Consider the following 19,107-nt stretch of genomic DNA (forward strand, 5'->3'; position numbering starts at 1 on the left):
AGTCAGTGAAATGGTTAGTCAGTGAAAGGGTTAGTCAGTGAAAGGGTTAGTCAGTGAAAGGGTTAGTCAGTGAAAGGGTTAGTCGGTGAAAGGGTTAGTCAGTGAAGGGGTATCCAGTGAAATGGTTAGCCAGTGAAAGGGTTAGTCAGTGAAATAGTTAGTCAGTGAAAGGGTTAGTCGGTGAAAGGGTTAGACAGTGAAATGGTTAGTCAGTGAAAGGGTTAGTCAGTGAAAGGGTTAGTCAGTGAAAGGGTTAGTCGGTGAAAGGGTTAGTCGGTGAAAGGGTTAGTCAGTGAAGGGGTATCCAGTGAAATGGTTAGCCAGTGAAAGGGCTAGTCAGTGAAAGGGTTAGTCAGTGAAAGGGTTAGTCAGTGAAATGGTTAGTCAGTGAAATGGTTAGTCAGTGAAAGGGTTAGTCAGTGAAAGGGTTAGACAGTGAAATGGTTAGTCAGTGAAAGGGTTTGTCAGTGAAAGGGTTAGTCAGTGAAATGGTTAGTCAGTGAAAGGGTTAGTCAGTGAAATGGTTAGTCAGTGAAATGGTTAGTCAGTGAAAGGGTTAGTCAGTGAAAGGGTTAGTCAGTGAAGGTTAGTCAGTGAAAGAGTTAGTCAGTGAAATGGTTAGTCAGTGAAATGGTTAGTCAGTGAAATTGTTAGTCAGTGAAATGGTTAGTCAGTGAAAGGGTTAGTCAGTGAAATGGTTAGTCAGTGAAAGGGTTAGTCAGTGAAAGGGTTAGTCAGTGAAATGGTTAGTCAGTGAAAGGGTTAGTCAGTGAAGGGGTTAGTCAGTGAAAGGGATGGTCAATGAAGGGGGTATCCAGTGAAAGGGTTAGTCAGTGAAAGGGTTAGCCAGTGAAAGGGTTAGCCAGTGAAAGGGTTAGTCAGTGAAAGGGTTAGTCAGTCAGTGAAAGGGTTAGTCAGTGAAAGGGTTTGTCAGTGAAATCGTTAGTCAGTGAAATAGTTAGTCAGTGAAATGGTTAGTCAGTGAAAGGGTTAGTCAGTGAAAGGGTTAGTCAGTGAAATGGTTAGTCAGTGAAAGGGTTAGTCAGTGAAAGGGTTAGTCAGTGAAAGGGTTAGTCGGTGAAAGGGTTAGTCAGTGAAGGGGTATCCAGTGAAAGGGTTAGCCAGTGAAAGGGTTAGCCAGTGAAAAGGTTAGTCAGTGAAAGGGTTAGTCAGTGAAATGGTTAGTCAGTGAAATGGTTAGTCAGTGAAAGGGTTAGTCAGTGAAATGGTTAGTCAGTGAAACGGTTAGTCAGTGAAAGGGTTAGTCAGTGAAATGGTTAGTCAGTGAAAGGGTTAGTCAGTGAAAGGGTTAGTCAGTGAAAGGGTTAGTCAGTGAAAGGGTTAGTCAGTGAAGGGGTATCCAGTGAAAGGGTTAGCCAGTGAAAGGGTTAGTCAGTGAAAGGGTTAGTCAGTGAAAGGGTTAGTCAGTGAAAGGGTTTGTCAGTGAAATTGTTAGTCAGTGAAATGGTTAGTCAGTGAAAGGGTTAGTCAGTGAAATGGTTAGTCAGTGAAAGGGTTAGTCAGTGAAATGGTTAGTCAGTGAAAGGGTTAGTCAGTGAAAGGGTTAGTCAGTGAAAGGGTTAGTCGGTGAAAGGGTTAGTCGGTGAAAGGGTATCCAGTGAAAGGGTTAGCCAGTGAAAGGGTTAGCCAGTGAAAAGGTTAGTCAGTGAAAGGGTTAGTCAGTGTAAGGGTTAGTCAGTGAAATGGTTAGTCAGTGAAAGGGTTAGTCAGTGAAATGGTTAGTCAGTGAAATGGTTAGTCAGTGAAAGGGTTAGTCAGTGAAAGGGTTAGTCAGTGAAAGGGTTAGTCAGTGAAAGGGTTAGTCAGTGAAATTGTTAGTCAGTGAAATGGTTAGTCAGTGAAAGGGTTAGTCTGTGAAATGGTTAGTCAGTGAAAGGGTTAGTCAGTGAAATGGTTAGTCAGTGAAAGGGTTAGTCAGTGAAATGGTTAGTCAGTGAAAGGGTTAGTCAGTGAAGGGGTTAGTCAGTGAAAGGGTTAGTCAATGAAGGGGTATCCAGTGAAAGGGTTAGTCAGTGAAAGGGTTAGCCAGTGAAAGGGTTAGCCAGTGAAAGGGTTAGTCAGTGAAAGGGTTAGTCAGTGAAAGGGTTAGTCAGTGAAAGGGTTTGTCAGTGAAATCGTTAGTCAGTGAAATAGTTAGTCAGTGAAATGGTTAGTCAGTGAAAGGGTTAGTCAGTGAAATGGTTAGTCAGTGAAAGGGTTAGTCAGTGAAAGGGTTAGTCAGTGAAAGGGTTAGTCGGTGAAAGGGTTAGTCAGTGAAGGGGTATCCAGTGAAAGGGTTAGCCAGTGAAAGGGTTAGCCAGTGAAAAGGTTAGTCAGTGAAAGGGTTAGTCAGTGTAAGGGTTAGTCAGTGAAAGGGTTTGTCAGTGAAATTGTTAGTCAGTGAAATGGTTAGTCAGTGAAAGGGTTAGTCAGTGAAATGGTTAGTCAGTGAAAGGGTTAGTCAGTGAAATGGTTAGTCAGTGAAAGGGTTAGTCAGTGAAATGGTTAGTCAGTGAAAGGGTTAGTCAGTGAAAGGGTTAGTCGGTGAAAGGGTTAGTCGGTGAAAGGGTTAGTCAGTGAAGGGGTATCCAGTGAAAGGGTTAGCCAGTGAAAGGGTTAGCCAGTGAAAGGGTTAGTCAGTGAAAGGGTTAGTCAGTGAAAGGGTTAGTCAGTGAAAGGGTTTGTCAGTGAAATGGTTAGTCAGTGAAATGGTTAGTCAGTGAAAGGGTTAGTCAGTGAAAGGGTTAGTCGGTGAAAGGGTTAGTCGGTGAAAGGGTTAGTCAGTGAAGGGGTATCCAGTGAAATGGTTAGCCAGTGAAAGGGCTAGTCAGTGAAAGGGTTAGTCAGTGAAAGGGTTAGTCAGTGAAATGGTTAGTCAGTGAAAGGGTTAGTCAGTGAAAGGGTTAGTCAGTGAAAGGGTTAGACAGTGAAATGGTTAGTCAGTGAAAGGGTTAGTCAGTGAAGGGGTATCCAGTGAAAGGGTTAGCCAGTGAAAGGGTTAGTCAGTGAAAGGGTTAGACAGTGAAATGGTTAGTCAGTGAAAGGGTTAGTCAGTGAAGGGGTATCCAGTGAAAGGGTTAGTCTGTGAAGGGGTATCCAGTGAAAGGGTTAGCCAGTGAAAGGGTTAGTCAGTGAAAGGGTTAGTCAGTGAAAGGGTTAGTCGGTGAAAGGGTTAGACAGTGAAATGGTTAGTCAGTGAAAGGGTTAGTCAGTGAAGGGGTTTGTTAGTGAAATGGTTAGTCAGTGAAATGGTTAGTCAGTGAAGGGGTTTGTTAGTGAAATGGTTAGTCAGTGAAGGGGTATCCAGTGAAAGGGTTAGCCAGTGAAAGGGTTAGTCAGTGAAAGGGTTAGTCAGTGAAGGGGTATCCAGTGAAAGGGTTAGCCAGTGAAAGGGTTAGCCAGTGAAAGGGTTAGTCAGTGAAAGGGTTAGTCAGTGAAAGGGTTAGCCAGTGAAAGGGTTAGTCAGTGAAAGGGTTAGTCAGTGAGAGTGTATTGGAAATGATTGAGTGATGGATAATTGTTTTGCGAACAACTAGGCAATCAGAAGTCTTGTTTTGTTTATAGATTAAAGTAACATTACATCCTAGCGCAGTCATATGCATAATTTAGCTATTACATTACAAGTGGCATGTTTCAGTATGATATCAGTGTGTGTTTTTTGAAGAAGCGCTAACATTTACCTTTGCAATTTGGTGTGTCTTTCCCAAGGTTGTGTTCTTTACATAGTGGAAGCTATATGTTGCATCCAATAAGTCAGTGGAAAGCAATTGTGTTTCTATGCCATTTCCTCTACAGAAAATACGTAGCTATAACAATTTAATTTCAATTGATTACCCTCATTTTAAACCACATTCAGGGTCAGCATGTGCTATTCGTTTGGTCATAGGTTTGTTCCTGATAAAACTGACAAGAGATGTAATTTCACTAAATTAAATTTGATATTTTGAGGAGTAAGTGTACACGAGAAAAACCATGTTGAGAGGAAAATGTTGTGAGAAGTGTTCCTTATTGACCCAAGCTCAGGGGATGTCAGGCAGAGAGCTGTAGATGTGATTTGGTGGTGTTGATCTGATCCACAGTAGATATTTTTGGGCTCACTGTATGTTCTTGTTGTATCGCTCTTCAATCAATCTTACTAACAGTGAAACAGATGATATCACTGAAAATATGCGTGAGTTTGACTACTGGTGTGGCTCTCTCCTGACCAGATCTTATCCTCCCGTCCAGATGAAATGGCCATGTAGACTAGAGACAGTAATGATGTCTGCTGATGATGATGACCCAACCAGACTGACTAATGGTGCCGTCACTGCTCTGTAGAGTCCTACTCTATTGTACCAATGAAAGAGTGGAGTGGAGGAGTGGTGACCAGCAGGCAGCGGCAGGTGTTGAGGCCCCCCGCAGTCCGTCCCTGTACTCCTCACTAGTCCTGCCTCATTGGCTTTGGCAGCAGACAGGAAAAGACATCTTTAGGCCCCGTGCTTTACAGCGAGGATTACACAGATCTCCTGGTTTGGAGGCCGGCCCATTCTGGGTGGAGATTTGTCTGCCTGCATGACTCATTGGGATGGATCCCTTCAGGACTCCACTGTCTGTCTGTGTCCTAGGGCTTCACAGGAAGATGGCAGGACTGCAGGCCTACATCCACCTCTCCATTTACACACAGAGTGGTGATAAGGGGCTTTGATTACACACACAGCTGTAGAGAAGAGAGGGTCTACATCTAAACGCCAAGGTGCTGAATGTGGGGAATTGTATAGTGTGTTGATTCTTAATTTTTTTCTGTGCTTGGCTGTAGAAGAGGAAGTGTTTTGTGGCTTTCCTCATTTGGTAAAGGCCCGTTGTGAATGGCTCCTCCCGGTTTTCTAATGATGCCCTGTGGGTAAAGGTAGGGAAGCTGAGACAGACGCCCAGCCACCAGGAAATTACAAAATTGTAACTGCCAGTCTGAATAGAAATGCTTTCATGGCAAATGTTAATTGTAAACCACCTCCACCCCTGTTTACCTTAAAGAGAATGCTTCCCCTGTAGCCCCAAGTGCTTTCAGACTGTGAATACATTGATGTATTTTAAAGTGCAACTCAATAGACGTGATCACACCAGTCAAACTACAGTCTACAAACTGCTTCAGTTATTAAGACCCAAGGACAGGACATAAAACATAGCCATATGATCCTACAGTGGATAAACATCATCGTATTGACCTCCTGCTTTGTCATTGCTCAGATACTTAAGCCACAATGATGTATTTTTCTGGGGAATGTTTGTTCATATCTACCCACCCCAGTCTCACAGAAACAGTCGTATCTACAAATATCACCAGGTTTGCTTTTTTGTTGAACCTACTTTTTCAGAGTTAATGTTATTTTTTGCTGAAAATAGGAAAGCAGTGTAGGCATAGAATGACATTTGTATCAGCACCTTTCTCCCTTATCCACACAAACACTTTGTCAGAGCAGAAACAACATACAAAGTGACATGAATAAGACCCCAGCGAGGGGAGTTGGTGCGGAACAGATGAGTCACCTGTGTCTTTAAAGATGCTGTGTAATCAAAGGCTGGCTCGTTAAATTAGCATGGGCGCCACGAAGCCACCAGTCAACCCCAATAAGTGTAACTCATGTTTTGCTATTAAACTTAATGACTGAGGCCATGTAGCCCCAAGGTTTAAGGAAAAGCATCAATCCTGTTTCCCATCGGGGTGCGGTGCTGTGCGCCATTCAATAGAATCCAGTAATTATAAGAAATTAGGATTACCGTTTAAACTGAAAATAGCTGTAATTGCTTAATAAGCAAGTTTATTAAGTGCTGTTCCATACAGACCAGAGCCGTGAGGCCAGCCATAGGAATGGCTCCCTCAGTAGATCTCTATGGTCTGGGACAGGTTCTCATTTGACATTTAGGAAGAAACCCACTGTAAGAGGGATTTTGTGCTCCTCACAGAGTTAGTATAGATAAAGTGATGTGCCACAACTTCTGAAGGACTATAGCATCTGATAAGGGTGTGTGTTTTGCATTTCAATAGCATCTAAAGCTTGTTTTTGAAGTGCCATGCAAGGCATCCCTGTACAGTACAGATCTTATTAGCCTCATGAGCTCAAAATCTAGCATCATGTATATATTTCTATATTAAACTCCAAACACATACACATCAACTTTCCGTTTTTGTAGGAGATATGCCACAGTCAAGAGCCTCAGAACTCCACAGTGTTTCTCTTTTCCTTTTCATTTCATTTCTGCATTTTCATGGTTTATTTCTCAATGGGGGTGAGATGGAGGGTTATGTGAATCTGACAGCGGAGGAGATTGAAGTGGTGTAGCAGTTATACTGTTTTAAGACATCACTGTGCCCCCCCCCCCTCCCCCAGCTTAGTTTTATTTCCATCGCTGGGCGTCTGGGTTTTCAAAAGGCCTTTTTATTAGTCAGACTCTCTCCTAGCCACAGGTCATAGGTTAGAGGTCACACAGAGTGGTTCGTTTACATCTCCACATTGTGTACCTGTGGATGAACTCAGGGCAAGCTTTTATATTTTGTCTGTAGAATACTTGTGTCCTTTGTTTTCTTGCTGGAGTGGAATTTTTAACAAACATAATCAGAACTCTTTCTGCAGTTTACTGAAATCCTGAAGTCCGGAAATGGCCAGGCCAAATATGCATGGAATAGATATAGATATATTGTAAGATGCAATGAAAGAAAAGAAGTGTCTATGTACATTGGAATGTTTTGTCCAATCAGGTTTTTGTCTAATCGGGCAAATAAAAAAGCATCAACTGGTGTTATACCTACATGAGTATAGAATCCAAAGGAACTAAGCTGCCCCCTTAACTATATGGCACCTCTTGAATATTATAATAATTACCAATAAAACGAACACTTGTCAACATACATAACTACTCCTTAATAGTTGGTAGCATGGTCCAAGTATCTCTGGTGGTCTGCTTACAGTTTCTATTGTGCATGATTGTGGTGTGAGTGTTTTCACTGTATAGTATACGTAGCATGTAGATATCTCTAGAATATCATACTGGATTCATCTTTTACATTGCTCTTGCCACCTCAAGCCTGCAACATTTCTTCTGTCAATCCCCAACAAAATTAATGCAGTTTACGTGCAAACAATGCCTCAAATGGTAATGCCTCAAATGGCATTACCAATTACTCACTAATGTGTGTTATGTTTAATTATAGTATTGATTAATATACCTCTTCCCAGACATGAGTTCAGTAATGTATTCTTGGATGTGAATGTCTATATTGTGTAAGAATGACCCAGAATGAACTAGCTACATATAAGTTATCACCTGTGCTCTGTGAAGGACCGCGGTGGAACTGAATTGTTGCCCCCCTGCTGTGCTCTATGTACAGGGGGAAACCCAGCTCGTCCTGGAGGCTTCCCAGGTGCCAACAGCCCAGGGCCTGTAGCCGACCTGTACGGCCCTGGAGGCCAGGACTCCAATGTGGCTAACTACATCAGTGCTGCTAGCCCACAGGCTGGCTCCGGCTTCGGCCACAGTATCGCAGTGAGTACAGTACACCTTCTCTGTCCACTGACCGTTCTGTCTGTCTGTCTAGCCCGCACGTGTCAATCTCATTCCATGGAGGGCCAAGTGTCCCCGGGTTTTCGCTCCTCCCTTGTACTTGATTGATGAATGAAGGTCGCTGATTAGTAAGGAACACCCCTCACCTGGTTGTCTAGGTCTTAATTGAAAGGAAAAAACTAAAACCAGCAGATACTAAGCCCTCCATGGAATGAGTTTGACACCCCTGGTCTAACCGATTAGACTGCTGTCCTTATACAGTGCATTTGGAAAGTATTCTGACCCCTTGACTTTTTCCACATTTTATTACGTTACAGCCTTATTCTAAAATGGATTAAAAATAGATGTTTCCCTCATCAATCCACACACAATAACCCATAATGACAAAGCAAAAACTGTTTTTTCGATTTTTTCATTTTAAACTGAAATATCACATTTACATAAGTACTCAGACCCTTTACTCAATACTTTGTTGAAGCATCTTTGGCAGCGATTACAACATTGAGTATTCTTGAGTATAACACTATAAGCTTAGTACACCTGTATTTGGGCAGTTTATCCCATTCTTCTCTGCAGATCCTCTCAAGCTCTGTCAGGTTGGATGGGGAGCATTTTCAGTTTTCTCCAGAGATGTTCAATCGGGTTCAAGTCCGGGCTTGAACACTCAAGGACATTTAGAGACTTGTCCCGAAGCCACTCCTGCGTTATCTTGGCTGTGTGCTTAGGGTCGTTGTGCTGTTGGAAGGTAAAACTTCACCCCAGTCTGAGGTCTTGAGTGTTCTGGAGAAGGTTTTCATTAAGGATCTCTCTGTACTTTGCTCCATTCATCTTTCCCTCGAACTTGACTAGTCTCCCAGTCCCTACTGCTAAAAAACATCCCCACAGCATGATGCTGCCACCACCGTGCTTCACCGATGGAAACAGGATGCACCTGAGCTCAATTTCGATTCTCATTGCAAAGGGTCTGAATAAGGTATTTCTGTTTTTTATTTTTTATAAATTAGCAAATAAATCTAAAACCCTGTTTTCCTTTTGTCATGATGGGGTATTGTATGTAGATTGATTATTATTATTTATTTAATCCATTAAATAAGGCTGTAACGTAACAGTATTTGGAAAAAGTCAAGGGGTCTGAATACTTTCCAAATGCACTGTACATAATGTATGTGTGTGTTAGTGTTACAAGGAGGCAATGCATACTGCACTCCCTCTCTACTTGTGACTGGGTTCACCACTAACTACACTTCAGAGGTGTATGAAGTGTTGTGTCAATCAAACTTTTAAAAAGATCGAATGAGATTTGACTGAATCAATCAGTTGGTGAAGTTCAGAGGGCTGGTGTGTTGTCCTGTCAACAGTATCAGACTTATAAAAAAATATTTTAAAAATGCAGAAAACATTTGAGGAAGAGACTGTATTAATTAGAGGGATTTAGCAAATTGCCAACATTGTATCTATCAAGTGAAACTGAAACATGATATCCCATCAAAAGCACAACGCTGCAGAAAAATACATTTAATTGGTATTTTTTCTGGCAGAGCACAGCTTTCCTTATTAGTTGTCAGCTGTGCCATGTCTGATTGGTTGAATCTTTGTCGGTCTCAATTTAGGAAGAAAGACAATGTTTGTTATAGAATTTACTGAAGGACTGAAGTTCACTTACACACACACTATGAAACCATTTCATTTGCTCAATGTTAAATCTTGTTACTGACCTGTCTCTGCTAAATTGGCACTGCCAAAATTTCGGCATTCTCTTGAGTTTGTATCCCTCGCTGCCAGTCACCTGTCTCTTTAAACACTGTGAACTTGTTCAACCTGACACCAGCTTGTTAGTGTCTCCTAGTTTACGCGTGTCAGAAAGAGAGTGGAAATGTCAGGAGATGTTTTCTGGATTTTAGTTTCAGATGTATTCTCTGGGAATGAACTGCTTCAGAAATACTTAGAACTCTGAGGACTTAGGATCACAGTAATCATGAAAGTATAAAAGGAACGTAGGCCCATTGAACAACATTAATTGCAGAAAATTCTTTAAAACACTGTTAGAATGGATTTTTTAAATTGCCTGCTTGCGCCCATTGTTTTGGGTTCTTTTGTTTTAACCTTTTCCGTTTGTATCCATAGTCTAGCTGACTCAGATAAAGGTTGACAGTGCTTTCAATCAATTTGGATTGATAGTATTGCACATGGGATTCAACTTTTGTTGTGAAGATGAGAAAATGTTCATTGTCTAAACACTGGTGAAAAGAAGGCCATTTAACAATGTTAAATTGTATTTCGACAGTACATTTGAAGGGAGATATGATATCTTTGATGCAGATATACTTTTTTTTACACAAGAAAAAAGGGTTGTGAAATGTGTTTTTAATTTTGACTTCAGTTGTACTAAATTCCATTCAACCTAATCCACCTTAAAATGACTCAATGATTCGAACAGAGTGAAGCGCCGTGGCAACCTTTAGTGTGCAGGCAGATGAAGTCTCTATCCACAACATTAAGAAGGGAAATGATTCAGAACTAAAATGATGTTTTTAAATTAATTTCTGTGTTACATGCAGCCAAAAGATCACATATTGGAACTTGACAGGTTACAACCTCATGGATGACTTCAGTCACATTGACTTGCCACACGATCTCCCAGTTTGGTGTAACAGCTCTGACTAGAGCTGTTACACTGTGACTAGAGAGTCAGACGATGTCAATGCTAGAACAGTTTCTGAGTCATAACCAATAATAGATTGGGCTCATGCTCATTTGTCCCCTTGAATTTGAATTGAACAAGATGACAAAGAAAATGAATGGCTAATGAACATTCTAGATATTTTTGGGTGTGTTTCATTGAAGCGTTTATTTAAACCTTCCTTAACTTGTCACAGACACAATAGACAGATGAGAAGCTAGATAACTGGCTCAGTTAAAAGAAAAGACTCATTGATGTTCTGTTGTTTCTGCTCTCTAAGAATGCTGTGTCAGTGTCTCAGTTCACTGATATGGTTCAGACAATGTGGTTGATTGGCATTATGCAGAATGACTCTTTATGGAAGATTTTGTTTGACGATGCTAAGTAGCTTTTGCATGAATTGAATTTTAATTGATTAATATTGTTTATGTTGGCATGAATGAGTATACGTGTGTAAAAAGTGAAATCTTATGTCTCTCACAGGTCCTTAGGCCCTGTGCAGTAGTTGGATGGGCTGGCCCCTATGGCCTTTACTGTGTTGAGGGATTGTAATTCTTCTCTTCAAAACGCATTGCACTTGAATTTGCCTCTATTCACCCTCTTCTCAAGCGCTCCCTTTGTTTTGTCTCTATTTCCTAATGATACATTTGATATAATTTCTTTCAATCACCCTTGTAGCTTTTTACTCAGTTCAAGCTCTCTTCCATCTGTTCATTAGAATGAACTGAATCATTTAGAAGATGTGAACATTCTGTCACCATGTGGAATTGACCTCCAGTAGTTGTGGTGTTTTGAAGATCAGTGAATAACAGTATAAACACCCTCACTAAGTAAGACATCTGTCAAATGCTACAAGGGACACGTTCTCCCCCCCTAAGAATAAAAAACACATTTGATTTATGATGATTGTCTGTTGCTTTAGTGATCAAAATGATGAACAGGAACAGAGAATACCCATTCATGCTAGCGGAAACAAAATGGATACAATACAATGTACTAACTCTTTTTTTCCTTGAAATGCATACTGACAAAGGTACTAACTGTATACTTTTAGGGCCCGTTGATTGCGACAGCTTTTACAAATGGATACCATTGAACAGGTGTTCGGTTGCCATCTTATTGGAGGTATTATATTCCATTTATATTGTTTAGCAGTCTTTTCTGTAGATTTACCTCTACTCTGTTACTCCAATTCCACCTCTCCTTTCTTCTGTTAAAATACATACAGTAACCCTCTATTTCACCTCACCATCCTACAAACTTGTACAGGTACAGAAACACACTTTTCTAATATGTCTATTAAGCTAAATGCATGCAATGGCAAATTACTACAAGTCCATGCTTTTACAAAACAACATGATTAAGCTTTGATTGTGGAACTTGTCCTCCCTGATTGACTGTATACACTACTCCTATAGGCCTCTACATAAATGGAATAACAATAATGACGTTCTTGGATGAATTGACTGTATACACTACTCCTATAGGCCTCTACATAAATGGAATAACAATTATGACGTTCTTGGATGAATTGACTGTGTACTGTTGCTTTCTCTAGTTTGCATTAATGGCAGATGATTGGGTTTGTTCTCCGTTCACTTTTACTGTACAGTACAGTTTGTAACCTGGGAAACATGCAAGGCAACTAGTATTTTGTCCTTACTGCCCCCCCAAATATTCCAAAACATGTTAGGGACTTAACACTTTTGAAGCCTGGTCTGTCTACATACAATGCATCACTCAGGCCAATGTGTCAAATAAAGCATGCACATGACATGTCAAATTCAGTGTAATTCCTATTGCCTGTGGTTGACGTTGTTGGTTAGGGAGTCATCTGAAGGTAATAGCCAATGTTCCAGTTATGAAACTCACTAATATAATTGAACACACTCAATTAGCACCCTCCTTAACACTGATGCTGTTCAAAGTGCATGAGGCAAGAGAAAGCAACAGTAATAGATGCAATCTGTGTAAACTGGAATTCTGGGAGAATGAGTTCCTGATAGCTTTGCTTGTGATGACCTCACTATAGTAGAATGCAGTTGTGGTCTCTCGTGCGTGTGTGGTTGTGTGTATATACTGTACATGCCTCACTGACTCACGCATATTGTTAGTATAGTAGCAAACAACGTACTGTTATACGAGGCTCATGTTGTTTTCTTAGTATGCTAGGTTATGGTGAAGCTTAGGTGCTCATGTTGTGTGCTATTGAAATGTACATGCTCCTAATTGTTCCACTGCATCTGTGTTATTCAGCAGAGTCTATCTGGTGGTCCAGGGAAGACAGACCAAACCTTCTAATTGGCTCTGTGTACAGGTGATGTCATCCAACTTCAAGCACTACAGCATCACCCAGGAGAAATGGTGGAACCACATAAAAAAAATCATCTCAGAAAGGAAAGAAAACTGCTGTCCCATAATCCAAACCTGTAACCTGACAACCTGGTTTGTTATGACATTTCTTGATGATTTCATTCACTTTTTTTTCCTTCCTTTTATTAGTTGTTTGATTAGCTTTACAGAGAGGCATTTTGGTTTGATCCTAATTATTTGTGTCATTTTTTGATTTTCTCTTGTAGTGTATGTATGTAAATGGGTATGCTTCTCTCTTTCGGGGGTCATAGTCGAGAATGTACGAAGTAATGTGTTCACATTTGGTACCAATTCGTTTAATCAAAAAAGATCAGAGCTTTAGGTGTCTTTTTGCACATAAAAGAAATCCAAAGTGGAAAGTCTTGGAAAAAAACATCAATTTCATTTCAAATGAAAATTCGAGAGGGTAACTAACTAATACATCTTAGTAGCTGTTTTTAATTATTGTGATGTCTCATTGTTAACCATAAGTACCTATTTTTGGGCAATACAAAGAGGACTCCAATATTTTTATGGTCCTTTTTTACAAGTGGTGTTTTTGTTGTTTAGAAAAAAATATGTATACTATAAAACATTTCATATAAATACATTGTGAATTCAAAGACTTAAGAAAAAGAAATGTAACTGTAAATACTATTCCAGTCATTGCATATAACCAACTCGATGAGAGAATAGCATATTTTTGTGATGGTGTGTCAAAGAAATGTTGTAGCGCGTGAATAGGATAAAAAGCTCTAAACATACACTATTATCCTTTACTGCTCAGAGACAGTGACTACCCCAGTGATGGACACAACACATTGCAACACTGATGGCTTGCTCTGGAAATACTCAAGCTGAATAACTTTACAAGTGTCAAACCAGTGCATTTACAAGTGGTGAGTTCAAGCGCAGTTTTAAAATGGATAAAAGATCATCGGAATCTTTTGTCTAACCAAGTGTTATTTAAGAGATCAATATTATTTGAGTGATCATTTAATCCAAAGCACACTGTACTTAGTGTTGAAGAATAGAACTTGAGCCTAAGCATTTTATAGTACTCTGCGCATCCAGACACTTTTATACTCCTGAGAGAAAACCTCAACTTGTTGTTTGTTGTTTTGTTGTTGTTGTTTGTTTCCTCCTGCTTGTTCCTCTTAAGTTTGGGACTCCATCAGTTCTCTGTTGAAGGAATTAGGAAGGAAAACATTTTGATACCGTACCTCAGCCCTGTGAGTTATACCTTGGAATCGTTGAGAGGTTTCGTTTATTTTACTGGCAAATAGATTCAAACATTGAATGGGGGAAAAAATGTATAAATCATTGAACTGTGAGCAGTAAAGAAAGAACAGGCCATTTCCTATTTGCACATGTATATGTTGGCTATTTAAAATGGTCCTGTCTCTGGGGTGAAGTATGAAGGATTATTGGATGTTTTTCCTCTCTAGAATAGGCATACACAAACAGCTTGGCAAATAGCAATTAACTGATTAATTACTACCAATGTGTTGTGGTCATGTCTTTGGATTTCATTGTATTGTGTACGCCAACTTCTAATCTAAAATATTGATGCTATTTTAGATCCAGCCAATAGAAGACACTGAATAAATTATTCATCCTGGTAACCATAGCTGCTGCGCTAATTCCTTACACAGTATGTGTAGGGACAGGTTTTGCTCAATTATAGAGACATTTAACGACATGCTTTAAAGTGCAGTAAGATTTGTAAACATGATGATGGAATGAGTGGTGTATATTCTGATGTACTTTTCCTGCTGCAAATATGTTTGACAATTCATTTCACCTGATGTTTCATTTCATTAGCTCTTTGGTTCAGAACAACCAGGTGAAGAAAAATGCTGGATGCTTTTGAATGATGTGGAGATATGATCAAGTAATAATTTAAATGAGAAAACGGAAGAGAACCATTGTAATGTTCAAATGTAAAAGGAAAAAAAGAAATACAAAACTTTTTAAAAAAAGAAAAAGATGCTTCTTCACTGATTTCAATTTTGAATCAGGGGATTTTATTGATATTTTTGTGGTTACTAATTGTAATATGATATTATTAAAATGTACTGTGCATCCATCGATTTCTCTCTTTCCATTCCCTTCCCTGTCACCACATACAATCTTTTGTTGATCATCCATGTATTTCAATAGTGTGTAAAAAGAAAATCACACAAAAAAACAAACAAAAATGAACTTGTAACAGAGTGCTGTCTTTGATACCAGTGTAGTGGTCTATGCTCTTCTTTGTCGTTCTCTCTTTTTCTGGCTTTTTCCTCTCCTTTCTCTGTCACATTCTCTTCCCCTCTCTCTCGCTCTCTTACTCTCCTCTATCTCCTTGTAATTAGTCGTAGATGTTATGTAATTAAGATAATACTTGTAGTTATTAGTGGATTTATGACCAGTAAGGATAGAACTTTCTCTTATTATCAAACGTTTGACATAAATTTGCAAACAGTTATTTTAATAGCAGTTCCATGTCATTTGTTCCTCGTATGTCTTTTTTGTGTGTGTGTGTGTGTGTGTGTGTGTGTGTGTGTGTGTGTGTGTGTGTGTGTGTGTGTGTGTGTGTGTGTGTGTGTGTGTGTGTGTGTGTGTGTGTGTGTGTGTGTGTGTGTGTGTGTGTGTGTGTTTTACAGATCTCACATGGTTTCAACTAACCAAAGCTCTCATAGAAGAATTATAGAGAATCAAATTGCTGTAAGATGGAATTTTAAACAAGGCATTATTTGGATCTCCTCCCTTGAATGTTTAAAAGGGGTGTGTCATACTACCTTAAATGTTAACGCTAGATATGCAAAATGTTTATTTTTGATTACTTTTTAAGAGGGACACAAGCTATAATTAGGAAAAAGATTTTATGTGAAAGCAACAACATAAAAAACATTTTTTAGAAAGTTCTAACATATTAATGATGATTACTACAATAATAATAATAATATTAATAATCATAACACTACTAATAATAATAAACTGTAATATCTTTTAATGTTTTTACACTATATCCCAGATGCCTGTATGGCTCTGCTATTTTTGGATTACCACTCTGTTTTTGAAATGTTTCTGCCTTTCATTTTACTCATAAAAACATACTTTTTTGTGAATACTTTTTTTAGTCCCTGAAAACCAGCGCTTTATTCTAATCAAAGTTAGGTATATGTTGTCTGTTAATGTTGTTCTCACAGATCTCGACAGACATGCTTATTACGTCACAACCTTTGGAAAGAATTTGAAGTCATCTAGCTTTTAGATGCCATTACATACTTGGAGCAAAGATGACACAGAATGAATCTTTCTAATGATTGTTTCATAACTGGTGAAGGTGGTCAACACGGCATAAACTTGAGATACTCCTGAAGATTGTCCTGTTGTTGAATGTCTTCAAGCAGTAGTTCAGTTGGTCAGTAAAACTGTAATGTCTATAGCGGGGGGGGGGGGGTTACAATTGGGGATATACATGTAAGCTTAGATATTCATGTATTTCTCACTCGTAATAGTTTGCAGCACTTGAATATATGTATATATTCCGACCTTTGTCAAGGATTTAGTTAATTGGACGACAGAGAAAGTCAAATATTATGGGTGAATTCAATTAGACTTATACAGGAGTTGATAATAACATAGTAGTTCTTAGAGTAATCAGTTCATAGATGTACTGTCCATAACAACATGTTCACAAAGAAATGAAATGTATGTGGAATTGGCAGGATGAAATCAGCAGTCCAGGCCCTACACAAAGGTCTTTAGCAGTTGGATTGAATAGATATGAGTAGCATATACTTACTATAGCCTTTGATACCATTACAATGCCTTGAGGATCTTAGTCTATAGTAGACACCTCCTTTGATTAAAGTAAAGGCTGGTCATCCCATTTAAATAGCTCATTCCCCTTTGATCTGTGTTCAATATTAGCTTGGACTTTAAGGTAGCATGCCTCTGTTGCTGTCATTGTCTTTTTCATTGACAGCAGTTTACAGCTGATGAATGTTACACATCTTACTATACTAAAACAAATCCATTAGAAAAATGTTGGTTTGAGAGAAAAAATCTAAAATAATTTTAAAAAACGACCTGGAAGGTGTTGATATTTGTGTTTGACCGTGTTCATTTAAACTTGAATCTTGAGGCAAGTGCTAGGCAATGGCCAATCATTTCATGCCATCATCCATGAATCACCATCTCCCCCATGTTCATTAGTCTGTGTACAGTACATACATGTTATGTTATGTGTCTGACCTGTATATCCCTCATGTGAACATGTTTGACTAGATGAGAATAGTGATCCCTCTGTATTCTAGACACAGCAAAGCCCTATCTCCCTCGGGTTTGTATAACTTAGTAGCCAACACTGTTTTCATCCCTCGCTGTCAAAAGAGTCAACGTTATGGTGAGCTAGTGTGCTCAGTTGGCATTGCATTGTCTTCAAAATTCAAAATAGACCTTGTTCAGTGGTCTGGCATAGGTAATACATTATGAATGACTGTTAACCAATAAGTGAAACATCCTCTGGTATATTTTGGATACTCTTAACGTGTGTGGATCAGAGTGCACGGTTGTTATTCCAATCTGTAGTAACGTATGAGGAAAAGTGAGCAGTCTTCTATGACTCCACAGCATAATGAGGCTATTGTCCTGCCACGTAACACCCACTGTTTTCCAGTGTGGAGGAGCAGCCTTCCACTGAGCTATCCTCACTAATTTGCTGTCTGCTCCTGATTTGCCTTGCCCATTCCTAACACTTGCCCATTTTTTAACGTTAACAGACTTTTTACGGCGAGAGACTGACAGAACTGACTGACGTCTGAAAGCATCTTTCAGGTCTTCTTGTATGGCTTGCTCAAGCCCTATTGTAACATAAACTCAAATGGATGGGGGTCTCTCACATCTCAGATGTGGAAAGTATAATTTTATATTTGTATTTTCAAATAATAATAATGATGAACAAAATGTTTGTCAAAGGTTTCCATCCTCTACTATGGTCCAGAAATCGATGTGTCTGTCTGGAGAAAAGAAATAAAAAAAGATACTGTTTTATTCCTTGTTTTCATTATTATTTTTGATTTGCTTAACTGTTGTAATAATATTGTATTATTCATTTTGTCTGTCCTATTAAATTTGATGTTCTCTCAATATTCGAATCATTTCAACATTCTCATATTAAATGCAGCATTTAAGGAATTATACAATCATGCATGTACATGTTTGCCTAGTTTTGTACAGAATCAGACAAAACTATTTTTGTCCACAGTATTTATTACTATTTTACTACAGCTACATTTGAATAGTTTTGCATAATAATAAGTATGACCATGGATATCCATCAATGGACATCAACTTCTTTCTCTCATGCTAGTGTGCTCTTTTAGCATTGCATTTTTTTCTAAATTCGAACTGGACCATGTTCAGTGGTCTTGCATAAGTAGTAATATATCATGGATGACTGTTAAAGGTCCAATGCTGCTGTTTGTATCTCAATATCAAATCATTAAGAACCTTACTGTGATTGTTTTCAATTAAAATGGTCAAAAATAAACAAAAATAGCAAAGAGCAATTTCTCAAGCAAGGATTTTGCTAGGACAGTCTGCGAGTGGTCTGAGTGGGGAGGGGAGAATTGAAAACTAGCTGAAAGAGGTTTGGAACTCTTTCTTATTGGTCTATTTACTCATATACTGCCTGGTGATGTCACCAGGCAGGCCAAAACTCCAGAGATGCGGAAAAGGAGTCAATGGAAGCACACATTCCATTGACCGGATTTGAACACATTCAACAAATCTGATCTCACAAAGTGGATATTTGTCAAATCTGTCAAGATTTATGTAATTGTAACAGGCCCACAATGTGTTTACTAAAGTCCCATTTGGATATACAGTTCATTCCGAAAGTATTCAGAACCCTTGACTTTTTACACATTTTGTTACGTTACAGCCTTATTCTAAAAATGATTGAGTCGTTTTTTCCCCGCCTCAATCTACAAACAATACCCCATAATGACAAAGCAAAAACAGGCTTTTAAGAAATTTGAGACAAATATATGAAATTGAAAAATAAATAAAAAATGAAATATCACATTTACAGACCCTTTAATCAGTACTTTGTTGAAGCACCTTTGGAAACAATTAGAGCCTCAAGTGTTCTTGGGTATGATGCTATAAGCTTGGCACAGCTGTATTTGGGAGGGTTTCTCCAATTCTTCTCTGCAGATCCTCTCAAGCTCTGTTAGGTTGGATGCAGAGCGCCGCTGAACAGTTATTTTCAGGTCTCTCCAGAGATGTTAGATAGGGTTCATGTCCAGACTCTGGCTGGACCACTCAAGGACATTCAGAGACTTGTCCTGACGCCACTCCTGCGTTGTACTGACTGTGTGCTTAGGGTCGTTGTCCTGTTGGAAGGTGAAACTTCGCCCCAGTTTGAGGTCCTGAGTGCTCTGGAGCAGGTTTTTATCAAGGACCTCTGTACTTTGCTCCCTTCAACTTTCCCTCGATCTTGACTAGCCTCCCCGTCCCTGCCGCTGAAAAACATCCACACA

The 19,107-nt window shown here is 39.3% G+C and overlaps 1 protein-coding gene across 24 annotated transcripts in view; it reads left to right on the top strand.

The window, feature by feature from the left end:
• Positions 1 to 17,614, top strand: part of LOC109892571 (RNA-binding protein Musashi homolog 2) — a 381,702-nt gene extending 364,088 nt beyond the window's left edge. For 4 of the 24 annotated variants that reach the window (XR_004210227.1, XR_002255643.2, XR_004210231.1 and 1 more), the window contains 4 exons: positions 7,367 to 7,521; positions 11,274 to 11,344; positions 11,448 to 11,488; positions 12,479 to 17,614. Coding sequence is in view for 17 of the 24 variants with exons in the window: in XM_031826489.1 (XP_031682349.1) it covers positions 7,367 to 7,521; positions 12,476 to 12,520 (200 nt within the window). In the remaining 7 variants the exon portion in view is untranslated. Of the gene's footprint in view, positions 1 to 7,366; positions 7,522 to 11,273; positions 11,345 to 11,447; positions 11,489 to 12,475 lie in introns of all 24 variants that reach the window. The other 20 variants (XM_031826490.1, XM_020485199.2, XM_031826497.1 and 17 more) reach the window with 9 other exon arrangements.
• Positions 17,615 to 19,107: the final 1,493 nt, after the last annotated feature.

Source organism: Oncorhynchus kisutch, linkage group LG6 (assembly GCF_002021735.2).
Source record: "Oncorhynchus kisutch isolate 150728-3 linkage group LG6, Okis_V2, whole genome shotgun sequence".
Lineage (NCBI taxonomy): Eukaryota > Metazoa > Chordata > Actinopteri > Salmoniformes > Salmonidae > Oncorhynchus > Oncorhynchus kisutch.